At 45.1% G+C, this 18,972-nt stretch overlaps 1 protein-coding gene across 1 annotated transcript in view; it reads left to right on the forward strand.

The window, feature by feature from the left end:
- TBC1D1 (TBC1 domain family member 1) overlaps positions 1 to 16,597 on the forward strand; it is a 138,314-nt gene extending 121,717 nt beyond the window's left edge. Inside the window, exons 20-22 of the mRNA XM_060246258.1 lie at positions 7,077 to 7,246; positions 10,309 to 10,479; positions 14,001 to 16,597. Coding sequence (XP_060102241.1) covers positions 7,077 to 7,246; positions 10,309 to 10,479; positions 14,001 to 14,204 — 545 coding nt within the window. The 3' untranslated portion in view covers positions 14,205 to 16,597. The remainder of the gene's footprint in view (positions 1 to 7,076; positions 7,247 to 10,308; positions 10,480 to 14,000) is intronic.
- Positions 16,598 to 18,972: the final 2,375 nt, after the last annotated feature.

Consider the following 18,972-nt stretch of genomic DNA (forward strand, 5'->3'; position numbering starts at 1 on the left):
GAAAATCTTTTTGCAAAATTCCTAGGGCAGACTATAATCTCATTCCTCGGGACATTTCAGGGTGGTAACAGTGGGGTAGTAACAGTTGGATACTTGGGTGGATGACAGAGTCTGTTAATCTTGGAGAGCTTGTTGTGTCTTTGACTTTGAAACATTCAGTTTCTTCACCGTTTTAAGTAGAGGAGTCATATTATGGTGGGGATTTTGGTGAAGGAAAAAAAGAATCAAAATAGGAATAAACAGAATGTTTGTTGCTGTGACAGCAAAAGCATCTGCTGCATGTCCTGAACAGGGCTCATTTTGTAGCAGGAGCTCCTTTGCATATTAGGCCACATCTCCCTGATGTAGCCAATCCTCCAAGAGCTTACAGTAGGCCCTGTAATAAGAGCCCCGTAAGCTCTTGGAGGATTGGCTACATCAGGGGTGTGTGGCCTAATGCAAAGGAGCTCCTGTTACAAAATGAGCCCTGGTCCTGAATGAATGTGGGAACTGTCCATAAAGTATCCTTCAATAACTGGGGAAGGGATAGGAGACTTGCAATGAAAGATGAATTAGATGAAGGAGATATTGGATTTATATCCCGCCCTCCACTTCGAAGAGTCCCAGAGCGGCTCACAATCTCCTTTCCCTTCCTCCCCCACAACAGACACCCTATGAGGTGGGTGGGGCTGAGAGGGCTCTCACAGCAGCTGCCCTTTCAAGGACAACCTCTGCCAGAGCTATGGCTGACCCAAGGCCATTCCAGCAGGTGCAAGTGGAGGAGTGGAGAATCAAACCCGGTTCTCCCAGATAAGAGTCCGCACACTTAATCACTACACCAAACTAGCTGTTGCTTGCAATGAGGTGGTAAGAGCTGGAAGGAACTTGGTTTGAAAAGACATTTTAAAAGTCCAGTATTCTTTATGGGCCTGATGAAGTGAGTTCTACAAAAGCATTGCAGTTTGGGTGGTTGTTGGGGGGAGGGAGTGGTAAGACCTCCAAGGAAGACCAGGCTTGTGACATGGAGGCAGGTGATGGCCAACCACCTCTGAACCTCTCTCTTGCCTTGAAAACCCCACCAGGGACAGCTGTGACTTGACGGCACTTTCCTCCACCACCACCACCACCAAGACTTTTTGAGGGGAAGTTTTTTTTGACAGAGCTGCATATTTTGAGCCAAATTCTCTAGCTGACAGAATTTGGCAGCAGCCCTAATCTGTCTCTAAATCTGCTGATTTTACGGGCAAGACTTTTTAGGTATGGAATCAGGTCAACGTTCCAAGTGTAACAGATTGAGGTTATATTTCGACATGCCTTTCTTAGCCATACATAATAAAAGAAGACAGTTGCTGGCGGTACTGATCAGTGTCCTGCCGGAATGCCAATAAACTGAAACACATGTTACACGCTTTTGTGTTTTGGATCATCTTTCCAAACTGGGTTGGGTGTTTTTTAAAAACAGTTACGGATTTCCCCCGTTTTGTTTGCTTCTCACTGTTTCATTTCCTGAAGGACTTGCTTCATCTGATAAAGGGGACTCTGGCCCGCGAAAATTTATGCCTTGTGTACTAGTTTTTAAGGCACCACTAGTCTTGTTGCTGCTTTCCCAGGACAGTGGGTTTCTTGAGGACTGAAGGTACATTGTTTCGATCCTGGCTAATTCACCAAATCAACTAATCTTGAGTCTTCCATCAGCGGGCAACATAGTGTGTTCTGTCCTCAGTCCAGCAAGGAATGAAGTTCAGCACACAATAAAATGTATTGTGCATAGTGTTGGCTCCTCTGTCTTCTAATTTGTCTCATACTTTGTGTTGAGAGGGATCTCCAGTGTGGTGGCTGTCGTGGCACCCACCAACACCTTTCCTGGTACCCGCCAAGCGTTTTAATAAAGCTGTTGGGGCCGGGTGGGTGTTTTGTTCAGCAGGGCTTCTGATTGGCCACTGAAGACGTGGTTGGCTTTGCAGATTTTAAAAATTAACCACACTGTGTTCAGCAGCAGCTTTGACCACAAGCATGAGGATCTTCACTGCATAACTGAAAGTAAACTCTGTATAAGCAAGTCAATATTTTTCAGTATGTTCATTTTCAGTATCACCTTCTGCCTGAAATGTTGAATAATCACTATTGTTTTGTGGTTAACTTCGCCTCCTGCAGCAGCCATTTTGTGGCTGGGCCTACCACGTTTCAGTGTTCCAAAAGCTTTCATAGGCACAAAAGGGTTAGGGATGCCTGGGGTAGAGCTGTGAAGCTTTTAAAGGACTCCCTGACGTGGGGTTGGACCCCATCTAGATTCCCACAGGCAATTCTTATCGATTTCTCCCCTCTGGCGGAAACCCTAACCACCCCCCTGAAATGACGATCTTGAGGGTTGGGGCACCCCCAGGAATATTTTGGAGGGTTGGTGGAGAGTCTCCCATTGGGGGGAAGCAAGTAAAAATTCATCTCTTCCCCTCCCCCCCCCTATGGAAATGGAAGAAGAATCGAAACAGTCTTGGTAGAACTTAAAATAACCTGGGAAGGTAGGGCACTCTCATTGCTCCCATACTGAACACATGGAGCTGACATATGCTGAATCAAACCCTTGGTCCATTAAGGTCAGTATGGTCTACTCAGACTGGCAGTGGCTCTCTTGGGTCTCAGGTGGAGGTCACTCACATCATCTACTACATGATCCTTCTGTCTGGAGATGGTGAGGATTATACCTGGAACCAAGCAGATGCTCTACCACTGAGCCACAGCCTTTGCACATGAAGAGCCAGTTTGGTGTAGTGGTTAAGTGTGCGGACTCTTACCTGGGAGAACCGTGTTTGATTCTCCACTCCTCCACCTGCATCTGCTGGGATGGCCTTGGGTTAGCCATCGCTCTCGCAGGAAGTTGTCCTTGAAAGAGCAGCTGCTGTGAGAGCCCTCTCAGCCCCATCCACCTCACAACAGGGTGCCTGTTGTGGGGGGAGAAGATATAGGCGATTGCAAGCCGCTCTGAGTCTCTGATTCAAAGAGAAGGGTGGGGTATAAATCTGCAGTCTTCTTCTGAGAGGATAGTGGCCTAAGGCAGCCCAGGGAGCTCAGGGCTGAACCAAGTCTGCCCTGAATCCCAGCTTCTCTTTTCTGCTATGCTTCTTGTAGCTATCTAAGAAATTTATATTCCATATGTAATAGTATCATCAGTTGGAAAGTGGTGTGGGCTAGAGGGACTAGATCAGTTCCAAAACCTCTTCCTTTGTTTTTTCCTCTCCCCATATGAACTTTCAGCGCCCTTGTATAGATAATCGTATGAGGGCCCTGTGCAACAAAGATATATTATTTTAAAACCTCTTACTTGCTCAGTAGTAGAAGAAACTCAATGTTTTCTCTGTTCCAAGATTGTAAATAATTTGATTTGATTTTTTTTTCCATCCCAAAGTCTTCTCATCATGCTGACATTTATTTGGATGTCTGCATTGCGTGGCTGCTGGCTCTCTGCCCATTTGCAGTAAGCCATTGAGCTGGATATGCTCTTAGAACAATTGGCCTTTTGTTTAACCGCTCAGTGTTTTGTATTAGAAGCAAGGCAACCGGCCCAACTTGTGTGCTAATACAGCATCTTTCACAGTAAGGCGTCTTGCGTATACACTGCTCTTCTTGGCTACACTCCTAAGCATCGCTCTTCATTGGTTCTTTCACGTTCTTTGTAGTTTTAATATTTGGGTAGCATTTGCTTTTTAACTAGAAGCCTCGGTGGAAGTTTGTTTATTTATTTATTTATTTATTTATTTATTTATTTATTTATTTATTTATTTATTCTATGACTTATATCCCGCCCTTCCCATAAAATGGCTCAGGGCGGCTCACAACAAACGATAAAACAATACACAAAGTGCAAAATTGTTACAGTTAAAAAGTCAAAACATTTAAAAACCTTAAAATCTTAACATTAAAACTATACCGTATATTTCACTAAAGTCTGATAAGCCACATTAATCTAGTCAGGCGTAGGCTAGCCGGAAGAGGCTTGTCTTACAGGCCCTGCGGAACTGAGTAAGATCCCGCAGGGCCCTCACCTCTTCCGGCAGCTGGTTCCACCATGTGGGGGCCATTGTAGAGAAGGCCCTGTCTCTGGTTGTCTTGAGACGGACTTCTTTGGGCCCGGGGATGGTGAGAAGGTTTTGCGTCCCAGACCTCAGTACTCTCTGGGGAACGTGTGGGGAGAGACGGTCCTTCAGGTAGGCAGGTCCCAGGCCATATAGGGCTTTAAAGGTAATGACCAGCACCTTGTACCGGACCCGGTGTATTATTGGAAGCCAGTGCAGAGCCCGAAGACCCGGCCGAATGTGCCCCCACTTTGGGAGGCCCAATAACAGCCGGGCCGCGGCATTCTGCACCAGCTGCAATTTCCGGGTCCGGCACAGGGGCAGCCCCATGTAGAGGGCATTGCAGTAATCCAACCTCGAGGTGACCGTAGCATGGATCACTGTTGCTAGGTCGTCGCGGTCCAGGAAGGGGGCCAACTGCCTTGCCCGCCTAAGATGAAAAAACGCGGACTTGGCAGTGGCTGCTATCTGAGCCTCCATCTTTAGGGACGGCTCCAGTAGCACCCCCAGGCTTTTGACCCTGTCCGCCGCCATCAGCGGCGCACCGTCAAAAGCTGGTAGGGGGATTTCCCCCCCTGGACCACGACGGCCCAAACAAAGGACCTCTGTCTTCGCAGGATTCAGTCTTAGTCCACTCAGTCTGAGCCACTCAGCCACGGCCTGTAGTGCCCAGTCCAGGTTTTCTGGGGCGCAGACCGGTCGGCCGTCCATAAGTAGATAGAGCTGGGTGTCATCCGCATACTGGTGACACCCCAGCCCATACCTTCGGGCAATCTGGGCAAGAGGTCGCATATAGATGTTAAATAACATCGGGGAGAGAACCGCTCCCTGAGGCACTCCACAATTAAGTGTGTGCCTCCGGGATAGCTCCCCCCCAATTGCGACCCTTTGTCCCCGACCTTCAAGGAAAGAGGAAAGCCACTGCAAGGCCAACCCCTGAATCCCCGCGTCGGCGAGGCGGCAAGTCAGTAACCGATGGTCGACCGTATCGAACGCCGCCGATAGGTCCAACAGCATCAGCACTGCCGAGCCACCCCGATCCAGATGCCGTTGAAGGTTATCTACCAGGGCAACCAACACCGTCTCCGTCCCGTGACCTGGGCGGAAGCCGGACTGGAGTGGGTCAAGGACGGAAGCGTCCTCCAGGAAAGTCTGTAGCTGCCTCGCCACTGCCCTCTCGATAAGTTTGCCCAAGAAGGGCAAATTTGAGACCGGCCTATAGTGTGCCAATTGGGCCGGGTCTAAAGATGGTTTTTTTAAGAGGGGACGGACCACAGCCTCTTTGAGCGGCGCTGGAAAGAGCCCTTCTGTCAGGGATCTGTTTATGATATCCCGTATCATAGTTAATTTTATCCACCAAAAACAGCATCTGACATATTCCTTACTAACAGATGGCTCTGTGGAACTTCCTCTAATTTCCCCTGAGTCCTGAGCCCTCCTTCACCACCTATCCCCAGTGTCGCCCTGCCTTGGTCCCCAGTGTATGCCCCCCCGGTCCCCTGAGGAGGTACCACTCCTCAGGGCTGCCCTCAAATTGGCCTCCAGTCTTCGTCCCCCCACAGCCAGCCACCCCTCTTCTACATCGCCCTTTCCCATCTGCTACCCCCTGCCAGCAACCAGCTGCTCCCTAGATGGTTGGGGGACTGTTGACACCACCCGCAGGCATCCTCCCAGACAGCCATGGCTTTAGGGGCCTAACATCCAGCAGCTGGATCACCTCCCAGGCAATTTAAAGGCCCCACCTATCAGCTGAGTGACCAATTCTTTCCCTGGCACAGAAAGGGCAGCGGCTGCTCCTAGGCACCCTCCCAGCCATTAAAATCAACTGGGGGGGCAGCTCCCAGCCTAGGGCGCCGGCAAGCCCAGCTGGATGGTGAAATGCCTTCAAAGCTCCTATGCGTAGCAACAAACTGGATTGGTATTCTTCCTGGACATAGCCATATCTTGAAAATCAACAGTAGGAATTAGAAGAGCAAAGCTTGAGTCCAGTGGCACCTTTAAAACGAACAACGTTTAATTTTTGATATAAGCTTTTGTGTGCATGCATGCGATGAAGTGTGCATGCACACAAAAGCTTATACCCAGGATTAAACTCTCTTGGTTTTGAAGGTGCTGTTGGATTCAGACTTTGTTCTCTTGCTTATGACCAACATGGCGACCTACCTGAATCTATCCAGCAGGAATTAGTGTGACCCTCTGCTATGATGTGCAGGACAGCCCACTGTGTGTATTGTTCATGAATAGCCTTCCTTTCTTCCGTAGAACTCAAAACAGAGTATAGGAGTTTACCCCAGTTTGTCTTCTCAATAAACCCATGGGGATGATTAGCCTCAGAGAAAGCATGGCTGGCCCAGAGTGGCAAAGTGAGCTATATATCTCAGCAGGGACTTATATTCGGGACCGTCTCTCCCCATATGAGCTCCCCCCCCCGGGCACTGTGGTCAGCTACACAAGAAGCTTGTGATCCTTGGGCCTAAGGATACCCATCTGGCTTCGACGAGGGCCAGGGCCTTTTCGGTCTGGGCCCTACCTGGTGGAATGAGCTCCCATTGGAGATTGGGCCCTGCGGAACCTATCCAAGTTCCACAGGGCCTGTTAAGACGGAGCTCTTCTACCAGGCTTTTACTTGTTCCAGCGGGCATCCTATGAAGTGCGCACCCAGCACCCTACCATCAAAGCTGTGTTGAAAGCTTCCAGCCTACATGATGTTGCGTGGTTTGTTGTACTGATTATTGCTCTCAAATCTGATCAACATATCTGTGGTTATGATGTTTTTGAAGTGATACATTTTAATGTTGTTTTAATGTTGTAAGCCACCCTGAGCTCACTTGCAGGATAGAGTGGGGGTATAAATTGAAAAATTAAATTAAGGTTTTCAGCTTAGGTCTTCCAAGTCCAGTAGTTTATCCCCTGACCGGGAGAAAGAGTGTTCTACAGAAACATACAGGTAAAGTCTGATAAGAGATTATTACAATTATATAACATGTTTATTTTCTTTTTCCTGCCCCCCTCCCCTCTGCTTTTCAGACATGCTGTTTCTCCAAGGTTCAGAAGTTATATTTAAAGTGGCCTTGAGCCTGCTGGGAAGCCATAAGCCCTTGATCCTGCAGCATGAAAGCTTGGAAACAATCGTCGATTTCATTAAATGTACTCTTCCAAACCTGGGCTTGGTACAGATGGAAAAGACCATTAACCAGGTATGAAAGCAAAGTATTATCAAGAACAGAGGTGGAATTCTAGCAGGAGCTCCTTTGCATATTAGGCCACACACCCCTGATGTAGCCAATCCTCCTGGAGCTTACAGTAAGTCCTGAACTAAGAGCCCTGTAAGCTTTTGGGGGATTGGCTACATCAGGGAGGTGTGGTCTAATATGCAAAGGAGCTCCTGCTAGAATTCCACCCCTGACCAAGAACAATTAAATTTTAACATCGTGAGCAATTTATTAATGTCCCAGTAAGGGAAAAGGTATACCATGCATTTTTTCCCTTGAACTGTGGTGTTTAGATTTGAAATGTCTGTTGCAGAACCAGATTATTTTTAAATGCTGGCAAGAATCATTGGCCCTGACCTGAATGGTCAAGGCTAGCTTGATCTCGTCAGATCTCAGAACCTAAGCAGGTTTGGCCCTGGTTGGTTTTTGGATGGGAGACCTCCAAGGAAGACTTTGCAGAGGAACGCAATAGCAAACCACCTCTGAATGTCTCTTGCCTTGGATACCCTATGGGCAGGGCGAGTTTTTTGTGTAAAAAGCCCAGCAGGAACTCATTTGCATATCCCCCATCACCATTGTTTCACACATGGCTTTTTTGCAGAAAAAGCCCAGCTGGAACTAATTTGCATATTAAGCCACACACCCCTGACACCAACTGCAATTGCGTTCTTGCTCAAAAAAAGCCCTGCAGATGGGGTTGCCATTTGTCAGCTGTGACTTGACGGCACTTTACGCACACACAAGAATCATTAACATTAAGCCTTTGGGTAATATTACAGTGGGATTTCCTACTATTTCCTTAGTGAGTTTTGTTTATTTGAATGCTGGAGATGCTCTGCATGTTTGAACAACAGCCGTATTTCCTGCGTACAGGAGCCAAGGTTAAAAATGTCATGCAAGTGCTCTGGAAAATGATACAAGAAACAACATTCCTTTATGAGCAAACAAGGCCTGGCGTAGTCTGCTCTGCTACACAGGACAATGGCTATGAAATGACATAAAAAGAAAGTGAAAGAGAGAAGTGAATGACAGACATATTGTTCCTAAACAGCAGTCATCAGTCAGCTTCTTCATGTGGTTGCCAGCTCCAGGTTTGGAAATTTCTGGAGATTTGGCCAGTGTAACCTATGGAGGGTGTGGGGGAGGGGAAGGAGTTCAGTGAAGCATAATCCCCATGAAGCTCCATCTTCAAAGCAGCTATTTTCTTCAGGGATGTCTGGAGATAAGTTGTAATTCTGGGGGATCTATTTGGAGGCTGGCAAACCAAATTTCTCATCCAACTCTTCCAGCCTAAAAGTCGTTTTAAAGATATCATTTTAGGCTGCTTTTATTGATAATCTTATGCTTTTTATTTATTGCATTTGTTTACTTTGGGAGCCACTTAAAATAGATCTCTGGAGAGACATTTCTAAATACTATAAAATGCCAACTCACTGTCACCGGCCACCCGTGCTGCTTCTTTGGTCGAAGTATCTCAAGGAGCTGCCTGCTTCAACCTTCTGCTATTTCATCTGTGCTCCCCCTAGACTACTTTTCACTCCACTACATATTATTCTATCAAATGTACTGATCTTTTCCACTCAGATCCCCACAATTCAGCATCATTCTGCCACCCTCACCCTCCTTTTTTAGTAGGGGCACAGCCTACCTAGACGCCAGGTGAGGTTTTCCCCAGTTCTTTTACTATTGGCTTTTGTTTTAGTTAACCGTTCACCTTGCACCAAGTTGTTAACCAGTTGTATAGCACTTGCTGAGCTAAAGACTGGACTACACAAGTACATCCTTCTGATTTATGCCACTCAGTGCAAAGTACATGCTCATGGTATTCTTGCTAGTTGTAATTGCTAATATCTGTTGTTTTTACTGTATTATGGCGTGGGGTGGGGGTAAACCTTTTTGAGCCTGCAGGCACACTTGGAATTTTGACACAGCATAAAGCCTGGAGTAGGGAAATGGCTGCCATAGTAGGCGGAGCCAGCCACAAAGTAATTGCCGCAGCTTAACTTAAGTAACATGGTGCAGATTCTTGTGCTGTGGTCAGAGCTGCTTCCAAAGCAACATGTAAAACAATCCGCATAGCCAATCAAATCTTCAGTAGTCAATCAGAAGCCTTGCTGGGCGAAGGTCCAACCCAGCCTCACCCACTTCCTAAAAACCCTTGTTGGGTGCCAGAAAAGGCATTGGCAGACACCATACTGGGGACCCCTGTTCTATTACATATAGTATGCATAGCTTGTGTCTTCCTATCATGAGAATTACAATTCTAAATGCTAGTTATTCCTTTTTTGATTACAAGAGGTTCTCAAAAAATGGTTAGGATCCTAGTAATGAGTCTGGAGGTTGGACGTGTTCTCTCCCCAAAACTTTTCTCTGACATAGCAGAAGTGAATTTTACCTGGAACAGTCACCTTTTATTGAATACAAAACAGTGAATTATGGGTTCAGCGGGGGAAATGAGTGATATTGTAGAGTTTTGCAAAGGAGAGCTATGCATTCTCTACCATTCCTGATTTGTTATGGAAAATTAGAATTCAAACTAGGTATGAGTAGGGGATGTGCATTTGGCTAAATCTGAGCCCCCTAAGAAATCTGGAAAAAAATTGGTATTCTCTGGGTATTTTCTGCATTCAGCCAAATATAGATTAGACTATTTTTCAGCTATCAAAAATGGCCAAGCCCCAAAAATCCTGAAATATTCCAGATTTTTCAGGACACCCAGACAGTCAAAGTTAAAGGGCACTTAAAAGGTGAACTTGCACTTAAGAGAAAGTGTTCAAAGGGACTGCAATTGCTTTAAACACCTTTTTTCTCCTCTGTTGGGGACCACAGAATTGAACTCCTGGCACAATCTTTTTGAAACTTGGGTATTTTATTTAAAGAGGCAACAGCATTGGGATTCAGGAATATCGGAAAATACTGATATATTTTGGGTTCAATATACCCAAATCTGAAAAATGCCATTTTGTTTTGCATATCCTTAGATACAGGCTATCCTTTGACTTAAAAACAAATAATGAGGATACTTTTCCATTTTTCATCCATGACAGGTATTTGAGATGGATATCTCCAAACAGCTGCAAGCATATGAAGTTGAATATCACGTACTTCAGGATGAACTGATAGATTCATCCCTCAATGACAATCAGAGGATGGATAAATTAGAAAAAGCAAACAGTAGTTTACGTAAACAAAACTTCGATCTCCTTGAAGAGCTGCAGGTATAATTTTTTTCCTATCTAATCTGATTTGTATTTTTATCTTGCTCTTTCCCACAAGGTGTACAGGGCTGCAGGTGGAGTTGCCAGCTCTGGGCTGGAAAATATCTGGATATTTTGGGGGGAGAGAGGTAAGCCTGAGGAGGGGGCAAGGCTTGTGGAGTGGAAGAACCACAGGAGGGTACAATTTATTTCTTTTTATTTTATTCAATTTTTAGCCCACCCTCCCCATAGAACAGGCTCAGGGCAGGTTACATCATAAAAACAATCAACAGTAAAAAACCAACTGAAAATATATAAAATTACAGAGAACAATTACAGAGGGGAAGGATGGTGGCTCAGTGGTAGAGCATCTGCTTGGGAAGCAGAAGGTCCCAGGTTCAATCCCCGGCATCTCCAAAAAAGGGTCCAGGCAAATAGGTGTGAAAAACCTCCGCTTGAGACCCTGGAGAAAGAGCCGCTGCCAATCTGAGAAGATAATACTGACTTTGATGGAACAAAAGGTCTGATTCAGTATAAGGCAGCTTCATATGTTCATATATGTTCAATAGGTACTAAAATGGCAAATTCTGCCTCACAGACATGGCCTATTGTCGAGGTCCAGAAAGTCTTATAGAACTGGGATGGAATGAAGGGGGGGAAGGCTGATAACAAGGGACATCCACTGCCTGAACTAAAAGCCTAGCAAAAGAGCTCTGTTTTACAGGCCCTGCAGAATTGAAGCAGATCCCACAGGGCCCGGATCTCCAGGGCCAAAAAGGCCATAGAGTCTACCCTCCAAAACAGCCATTTTCTCTAGGGAAACTGTTCTTAGTTGTCGAGATCAATTGTAATAGCAGGAGATCTCCAGGTAGCACTTGAAGGGTAGGTTAGGCTGAGAATGAGTGTCTGGCCTCAGGGAGCCTCATGGAGAATAGGTATGTTAGTTTGTTATGGAGACAAATTTAATTTTTTAAAAAAAGAATGCTTCTAAAATTGAAAGAAATGTAATATCCCTGAACAGTGTATATTTAATGTTACAATTTCCATGCAGGTGATAAATACTGATTTTTTTTACCGCTGGAAATAATCGCAGTGTGTGTGGAGGTTCTTTATATTTTGAAAACATTCGCATAACTGAACAAGCTTTGATAGATGCTTAGTGGGAAATGAGATGGCCATAGGATTTCTGTCTTCTCCTCTAACAGTGTTAAATGTCATTCTGTCCTGTTTTTCAACTAAACACCAAATTGGCTCCCAAATAGATTTTTTTTTTAAATAATCACAACCAAATACAAGTATTGGTGAGGTTAAATTAATGAGGTTTTCGTCCAGGTATGAGGCCTGGCTGCTATCTCCTCCTCTTCCGGCCTTCGCCACGGGGGGGAGGGGGGGGATGCTCTTGACCAGAGTCCTGCGCAGTGGAACGATGAGGGAGTGCTACTCTGACCTCACCAGTGATGGTGGAGGGTGGGATTTCTCCATAGGAGCCAGATGCAAACATAATGGCGAGGTGCCCAGCTGCTATTTCTCATCCTGTTGTTATCATTTGAAAAGCAATCCTAAAAAGCTAAGTTCTATGGACTGAATGTCTCCTGTGAGATTTAGTTTGGTGTAGTGGTTAAGTGTGTGGATTCTTATCTGGGAGAACCGGGTTTGATTCCCCACTCCTCCACTTGCAGCTGCTGGAATAGCCTTGGGTCAGCCATGCCTCCCCCAGGAGTTGTCCTTGAAAGGGCAGCTGCTGTACAGAGCTCTCTCAGCCCCACCCACCTCACAGGGTGTCTGTTGTGGGGGGCAGAGGTAAAGAAGATTGTGACCACTCTGAGATTCAGAGTGTAGGGCTGGATATAAATCCAGTATCTTCTGTGTAAGCCCTGCTTTGTTGTTCCCTGAAAGACTGAGTATGTACACTATTGGGACATTAAGCAGTTGCTGATCTTGTGAGCAGCAGGAGACATGCCTGAAATAATGCAATCAGTGCTGGATGAGATACACACAATCTGAGCGAACTCTTCCTTTTACCAGCAGCTATTATAAAAATGTTGCCTTTTTCAGTCTAATCAAATTGGGTATCCTTACCTATTCGTAGGTCACCCTCTGACCTCATTTTCATCCTAGAAACAACTGAAGTAGTGGGTAAGAGTGTCGGACTAGTAACTAGGAGTCCCAGGTTTGAATCCCCACTCTTGCTGTGGAAGCTTGCTGGGTGACCTTGGGCCAGTCACATTCTCTCAGCCTAACCTCCCTCAACAGTGTTGTTGTGATGACAGAGGAGAATGATGTCATCTGCCTTGGGTCCCCATTGGGGAGAAAGGTGGAGTACAAATGAATTAAATAAATAATAAAAAGCCTGTAAGGGGAGGGGTGTCAATGTGTAGAGTTCAGATTTTCTGTGCCGTCCCAGATGGAACTGCACTTGCACAGGCTGTGGCAGGCCTGCACAAGTGCAGTCTCATGTGTGCCTGTACAGAAGGCCACTCAATGAACAACAGTTACGGGTAAGTGCAACCCTGTTTTACCTACTTTGAGATTTGTCTGGCTTTGGGGATCAGAAGTTAAAACTCAGAAGCTGAAAGGAGCACAAGGCCATTCAACGTAACACTGCCAGGACTGGAAGTTCTAACTCTGAGGAGGCAAAACGCCAACTGATCGGTTCTTGGCAGACTTCACTTTGGTCGGTCTGAGCCATGATTCATGTTTCCTTATCTTGCTACCAATGAAGTTCATGCCCAGCACAATCTGGATTAACAACACTATGCTTAATTAAAATGCCTCCGTTAATAAATTTGTACACCTATTAGTCAATCTTGCATAGATTTATTGGCTTTCTCATCTTTTCTGCTGTGTTACTAAGCTGCAGGACCAAGTCATTCTAGAATCTGAATAATCAAGATTTGGAAGGGAGAAATATAAACAAAATTTGATTTATTGGTGCAAAAGGTTCATCATTCTGAGAAGGGGCAGTGTTGGGGCAGGGAGATGTGTAAGGCAAGTCAAAAGCTGCCCTCTCTCTGGCTCTGGTGGTTAAATTGAAATGTATTTTAATTGTTGTTATTGTTTTAAATTGTAACCTTAAATTATTTTTTTTAAATTGACTGTTAGCTGCTCTGAGTTCGCTTGCGGAGAGGGCGGTATAGAAAACTAACTAAATAATATTTGAAGCAAAGGACAGATTTTAACAATATTAATTCATTTGTGCCCCAGATTATAGAACAATTACTTCTATCCTCTAAACTCAAAAGGAGTCACTGGAGAAACCACACCCATATGTGCATAGCCCCACTACTGATTTTCCTTCTTGGGTGTACTAGAGTGTGACAGAAAGACCCGCCCCCCCCCCCCCCCCAATGTTGATTTTGATATGTGTCTGCCAGTTATTAAATGGATCTAATGCATGGTATAGTAATGTTCTGCATGTACAATACGGCTGAAAGTGTGTGTGCATTCATGCAAGACGGATGGAAATGCAGTAAGTCAGCAGTCAGTATTTTTCCCATGTCCCCTCACAAACACACACACTTTGTTCCTTTTCCTTATTTCAGGTGGCCAATGGAAAAATACAAAACCTACAGGTCATGGTTGATAGTCTGTTGAACAGTGAAAGCAAACTGAAGCAGACGGTTCTTGCTCTAGAGCTAGAGAGGAAGGCCTTGCTGGAGATAGTGGAAGAGCTGCGCGCACATTCGGCAAGGCCCATCGGAAACCCTCTGCTTACCAGGCAGGAGCACATGGACACTGCTATCTGATAGCAGAAAGAAAGATTTACAGGGATAAAAGAAGGGAAGAACTGTTCTCTGAAATGCAGTCAGAATCTTTCCCATCCTCCTTCACATTGTCCATGCCTTAATTTTGGTTGAGTGAAACAAACAAAAAAATTGCACAGAAGAGAAGTGTGTTACGGATGGAGGAGACCACGCTTGTTCATTTTCTAAAATTGTTTTGAATGACACAAGTATATGCAACATAACAAGCAGAAGAGCCTTGGTCCGGTCTGGTGGTCATTTTACTTTCGACTGCCACTCCTGCATGGGTGAACGTGTGCAATCCAAGACTCCCTCAGTAAGCGCTTCTCTACCCAAGGGCTCCATATTGCTTTAACATAACATCTTTAGGAAACTCCCCTTTCCAAGGTCGTATTCTGCGAAAGTGCTGGAGAAAGACTAAAGTCGGAGCTCCTGAATGGATTCTTGCCTCTGTTTAGAGGTTTATGATTTATTCATCTGCAATTGGACGTAGTACCTTTCTGTCTTTTGTTTTGCCTGAACTTGAAACAGGTTCCACCATTTGCAGTAGATTTTAAACACTCCCGAGTTGTCAAGAAGGTGCCACGATAGGGAGCCAGGGGAAGCTGAATTTTGCCATGTGATATTTTTGAGTTATCTGTTGTTATAAATGTGGTTATTTTAATCATGCTTTTTGTTTTCCTTTTAATATTCAGTGTTACAGTGTGTGCTTTATTCATATTCGGGACAGTCTTTTTTCTTTCCCTTTCCAAGTGTAAAATGTTGACGAAGCCTGAAACTCTCACGCCATTATGGTGGATCATGCCTTAAAATTTCCTATTTATTTTAAACCATTGTGTTTGTACTACTTGTTTCTCAAGTGGGAAACTACATAGCTTTCATTTTTAATCTCACTAATATTTTGGGCACCATCCACCTCAGAAGAAATTGTATTCTTTAACTATTACTTTCTGCTGTTGTGGAGGCACTTCCAAATGTTGGGTGTATTTTAGATGTAGCTAAGCAATTTTTTTCACAAAACAGTTGACTGGTGATTGAACTAGGAACATAAGCTTTCTCGAACATGTAACTTTTGGACAAAGTTATGTTCTTAAAAAGATCTTTGTTGCCTTTAATTTAAAGAAAGTATTTTTTAGAACGAAAAGCCCTTCTATTACAACTAGACATGCCATTGTATCCAAAAACATGCCATTCAATATTTACTGTCAAGAAGAAGGATCAATTGGTAGCACAAATGTTATGGGAGATTTATGGGATTTTACCTGAACTGTTTATATTCCATTAGTGCTTATATGTGTTTCAATTCAGGTTTGATGACAATAGTTGAATTGATTACAAATCTCTTCAGTAAATTGGCTGATTTCGCATATAGACACATATTGAGGGTGCAGTCTCCACCCACTGATATTAATTGGGATTTTACTATTGAGTTTCAGGTGCATGCAGGCTGCACAGGCTGAGCATATATGCATTGCAAGCTTAAATTGATTCGATTTGATCATTAATCCTTCTTTTCTGGGAACCCTGGGAATGGAAATTCTCCAAGAGGGTAGGGAACATGAGATAATTTTTAGCACCCTGACCAAAACTAGTTTCCAAGATTCTCCACGACTCTTAACTTGGCATTAAACAAATATATGTTGTAGTGTAGATGTGTTCCTAATTGTTGTTGTTGTGTTATGAAGAGAACAAATTGCTCCTTAATTTCTAAGACCTTAGACTGGACTCCGTGACCATCACATTTTGTCCTGCACAGGGCCAAGGTCTGGAAGTCAAGACCGGAGCTGGATCTAACAGTGCTGCGTAGATATTGTTCCAGCAAAGGCCTTGGTTGAACTGAGGCCTTAAATGCTACTGCAAGGGGGTGGGGGGGGGGTGGAGATATAGGCCCCTACCCTCCAGGAGTTGGCTGCTGGTATCAAAGGTGCCGTGCCTGATTCCACAGAAATGGGGCTGAGGTGGTTCAGGTTCGGAGTCTGAAGGGCAGGGCTGTTTCTGTCGGGGAGCAGGCTGCCTCAGACTCTTGGGGCTCTTCCTGCACCTTAGGGGGCTCCTGGAGGTGTGCCAGCTGCCTCACTCTGGTGCTGCTGAGTGCCCAGTTCCCTCCTTTTCTGAGTCTTCAGCCTCCTCATCTGAGAAGGAAGTCCGCATGCTGGTTCACGGCACATTTGTTCTCACAGACCCACCGTCTGATTTTTGTATCCTTAACCATCCATAATGACAATTCATTAACCACTTAATACGATCGCTCCATTGTGGGTTTCTTCCCAAGTTTGATTATGTTTGCTGTTTTGTGTGCCCACTGATGTTGTGTTTGAACAGAGGCAATAACTGATATATTGGCTTTTTAAACACTAAACCAAACAGCAATAATAAAAAAAAGATAACGAACCCTGCCAAATGTATGCTAATGGTGTTTTTAAAATCCAGAGCGGTGCCTCCTGTTGCATTCCTATGGGAAGAATGTGAAGAACCTGTCACTAGTAAGCCTCAGAAGGTGTTCACTGACAGGCTAGTGAGCCCTTCACACAGTATGAAAGATGACTCCTTCTGTCTGGCCCTACCTTGCCCTGGATGGTCCAGGTTATCCCGATCTTGTCAGCGCTTAAAAACTAAGCAGGATCAGCCCTGGTTAGTACTGAGATGAGAGACCACCAGGGAAATCCAAGGTTGCTACACAGAGGCAGGCAACGGCAAACCACCTCTGAATGCCTCTTGCCCTGAAAACCCTATGGGGTTGGCTGTGATGTGACAGCACTTTCCAGCCACCACTCGTATCTGCCTCGGTATGCAACGTGTCCACCATCTGTGCAGAAATTCTACGCTTTGCTCCTTAAGTCACAGCTAGACAGCAACACGTCTCCACGCTTCCCTCAGTCCTGCTCTTCCGCCATTCCCCTCTTCCACTGGGAATACTGCATGGGAGGTCAGGAAGTGGGTGGAAAGTTATCAGTAGCTCCAGCTCCACTTTGTGGCTGTGAGGCAGTTGAAAGTGTGAGAATGTGTTTGGAAAATGGCCAGAACCCTTCATGAATGGAAGTGGGTGACTGAGTATAGGACTTTGCTAGGGTATTTGTCATGCTCTGGGGACCTTGGGTTGGAGGAGGAGGGGGTTGAGTGCTCCAGGGCATGATTTATTCCTGGTCGGTTAACTTGGCCTCAGACCATGGAAGGAGGGGAGTTAGTTCACTTTCATCCCTCTCTTCCACACCCAGGCTCTTTTCTCTCTAGGTAAAACTCAGCGGGATTCTTGGGCTCTTCCTCCCTGGCCAGTTTTTCTCCCCCACCAATATCAGTGCTCTTATCACAGCATGGTGGAGAATAGACCGGAGCTACTTCCAATTTCCAGAGTGGAGCTCTGCCTCTGACCTAACCCCTCAGCATCAGGCAGGGTGCCTTGTTCTCCTAGACTTGTCGCCCTGCCCAGCCTCTCCTCCACGGTAGCAGGGTTGATTCCATTGGGGGCCTTCAGCTGGGACCATCCTGTCAAGTCACTGATCTTCTCTCTTGTGAAGGACTCTCCTGTTGTTGTCAGTCGACTGTGCCCTTGTGTGAAGGGCAAGTTGTGAGGTTTCTTCAGCCAGCTGGCATTGTCTGCCACTTGCTGCACTGCCCCATCACTATGGGGTAAAACGAACAGGAGTGGCTGGCAGGACATCGACCCCAGAAAATATTGTTACAGGAGTGATAGTGAGATGCTTTGAGGGAAGTGAAAACAGTAAATCGGGGCTTTGGAGTAGAACAAAGTAGGAGTCAAGTTCCACCTTTAAGACTAACAAAGTTTTATTCAGAGTGTAAGCTTTCGTGTGTTCTAAGCACACTTCATTAGATGAGGAATTAGGTACAGTGAGCAGAGCTACATATAGCAGGTAGGCAGTGGTTTGGAATGCAAAATGATACAAATTTAAGATCCAATGACATAATAGTAAAAATAACAAATTGAGCAAACCTTTTATCTGGGTAATATGAGCATGAGAAACCAATAAAACAGTAACATGTCAAATTGTAAGAATTAAGTCTGGGCCAAAATGAGGGCATTTCTCGGAAGTTTTTCCCATCCGCATAATTTACCTTTTAACATGTAACATACATATAGTTTGCCATTAGAAGAAAAATACAATAAAATATAGTGAAAGATGGGTTTAGCATATGTAATGCGATAAACAGCCAATATCTCTATTTGAGTGTGTCAATACAGCTAAAAGGGAAATACATTGGATAGTGATGTTCTTGTCCACCTAATTTACTTTTTAATATGTAAACATTATAGTTTGCCATTTAAAAAATGCAATAAAATATAGTGAAAATGGATAGTGTTTGAGTAGTGAGGCAGAAGACCACCAAGTTTAACCCTTGCCCTCTCCAGTTAAAGCAGGGGTGGCCAAACTAGCTTAATGTAAGAGCCACATAGAATAAATGTCAGATGTTTGAGAGCCTCAAGATATGAATGCCAGATGTTTCAGAGCCGGGAGGGAGGAAGGAAGGAAGGAAAACGGAGAGAGGGAGGTGTGAGGGAGAGGTGGAAAGAAAGCAACTTTAAATGCATTCTCCAAGCCAGCCAACAGGGTGGTGGGGGCTTTGGGAGCCACGCAGTATGTGTGAAAGAGCCACATGTGGCTCCCGAGCCACAGTTTGGCCACCCCTTAGTTAAAGCATCTGTGATGGCAGGTATTGGAAAGCACCATTCTCTGCTGAGCTGCTTGTCCATCAGAGCAGACATCAATATAGAGGGAGCGAGGACTCAATATGACGCAGTCTTGCTGGGCTCTTA

The sequence above is a fragment of the Heteronotia binoei genome, chromosome 9 (genome assembly GCF_032191835.1).
Source record: "Heteronotia binoei isolate CCM8104 ecotype False Entrance Well chromosome 9, APGP_CSIRO_Hbin_v1, whole genome shotgun sequence".
NCBI lineage: Eukaryota > Metazoa > Chordata > Lepidosauria > Squamata > Gekkonidae > Heteronotia > Heteronotia binoei.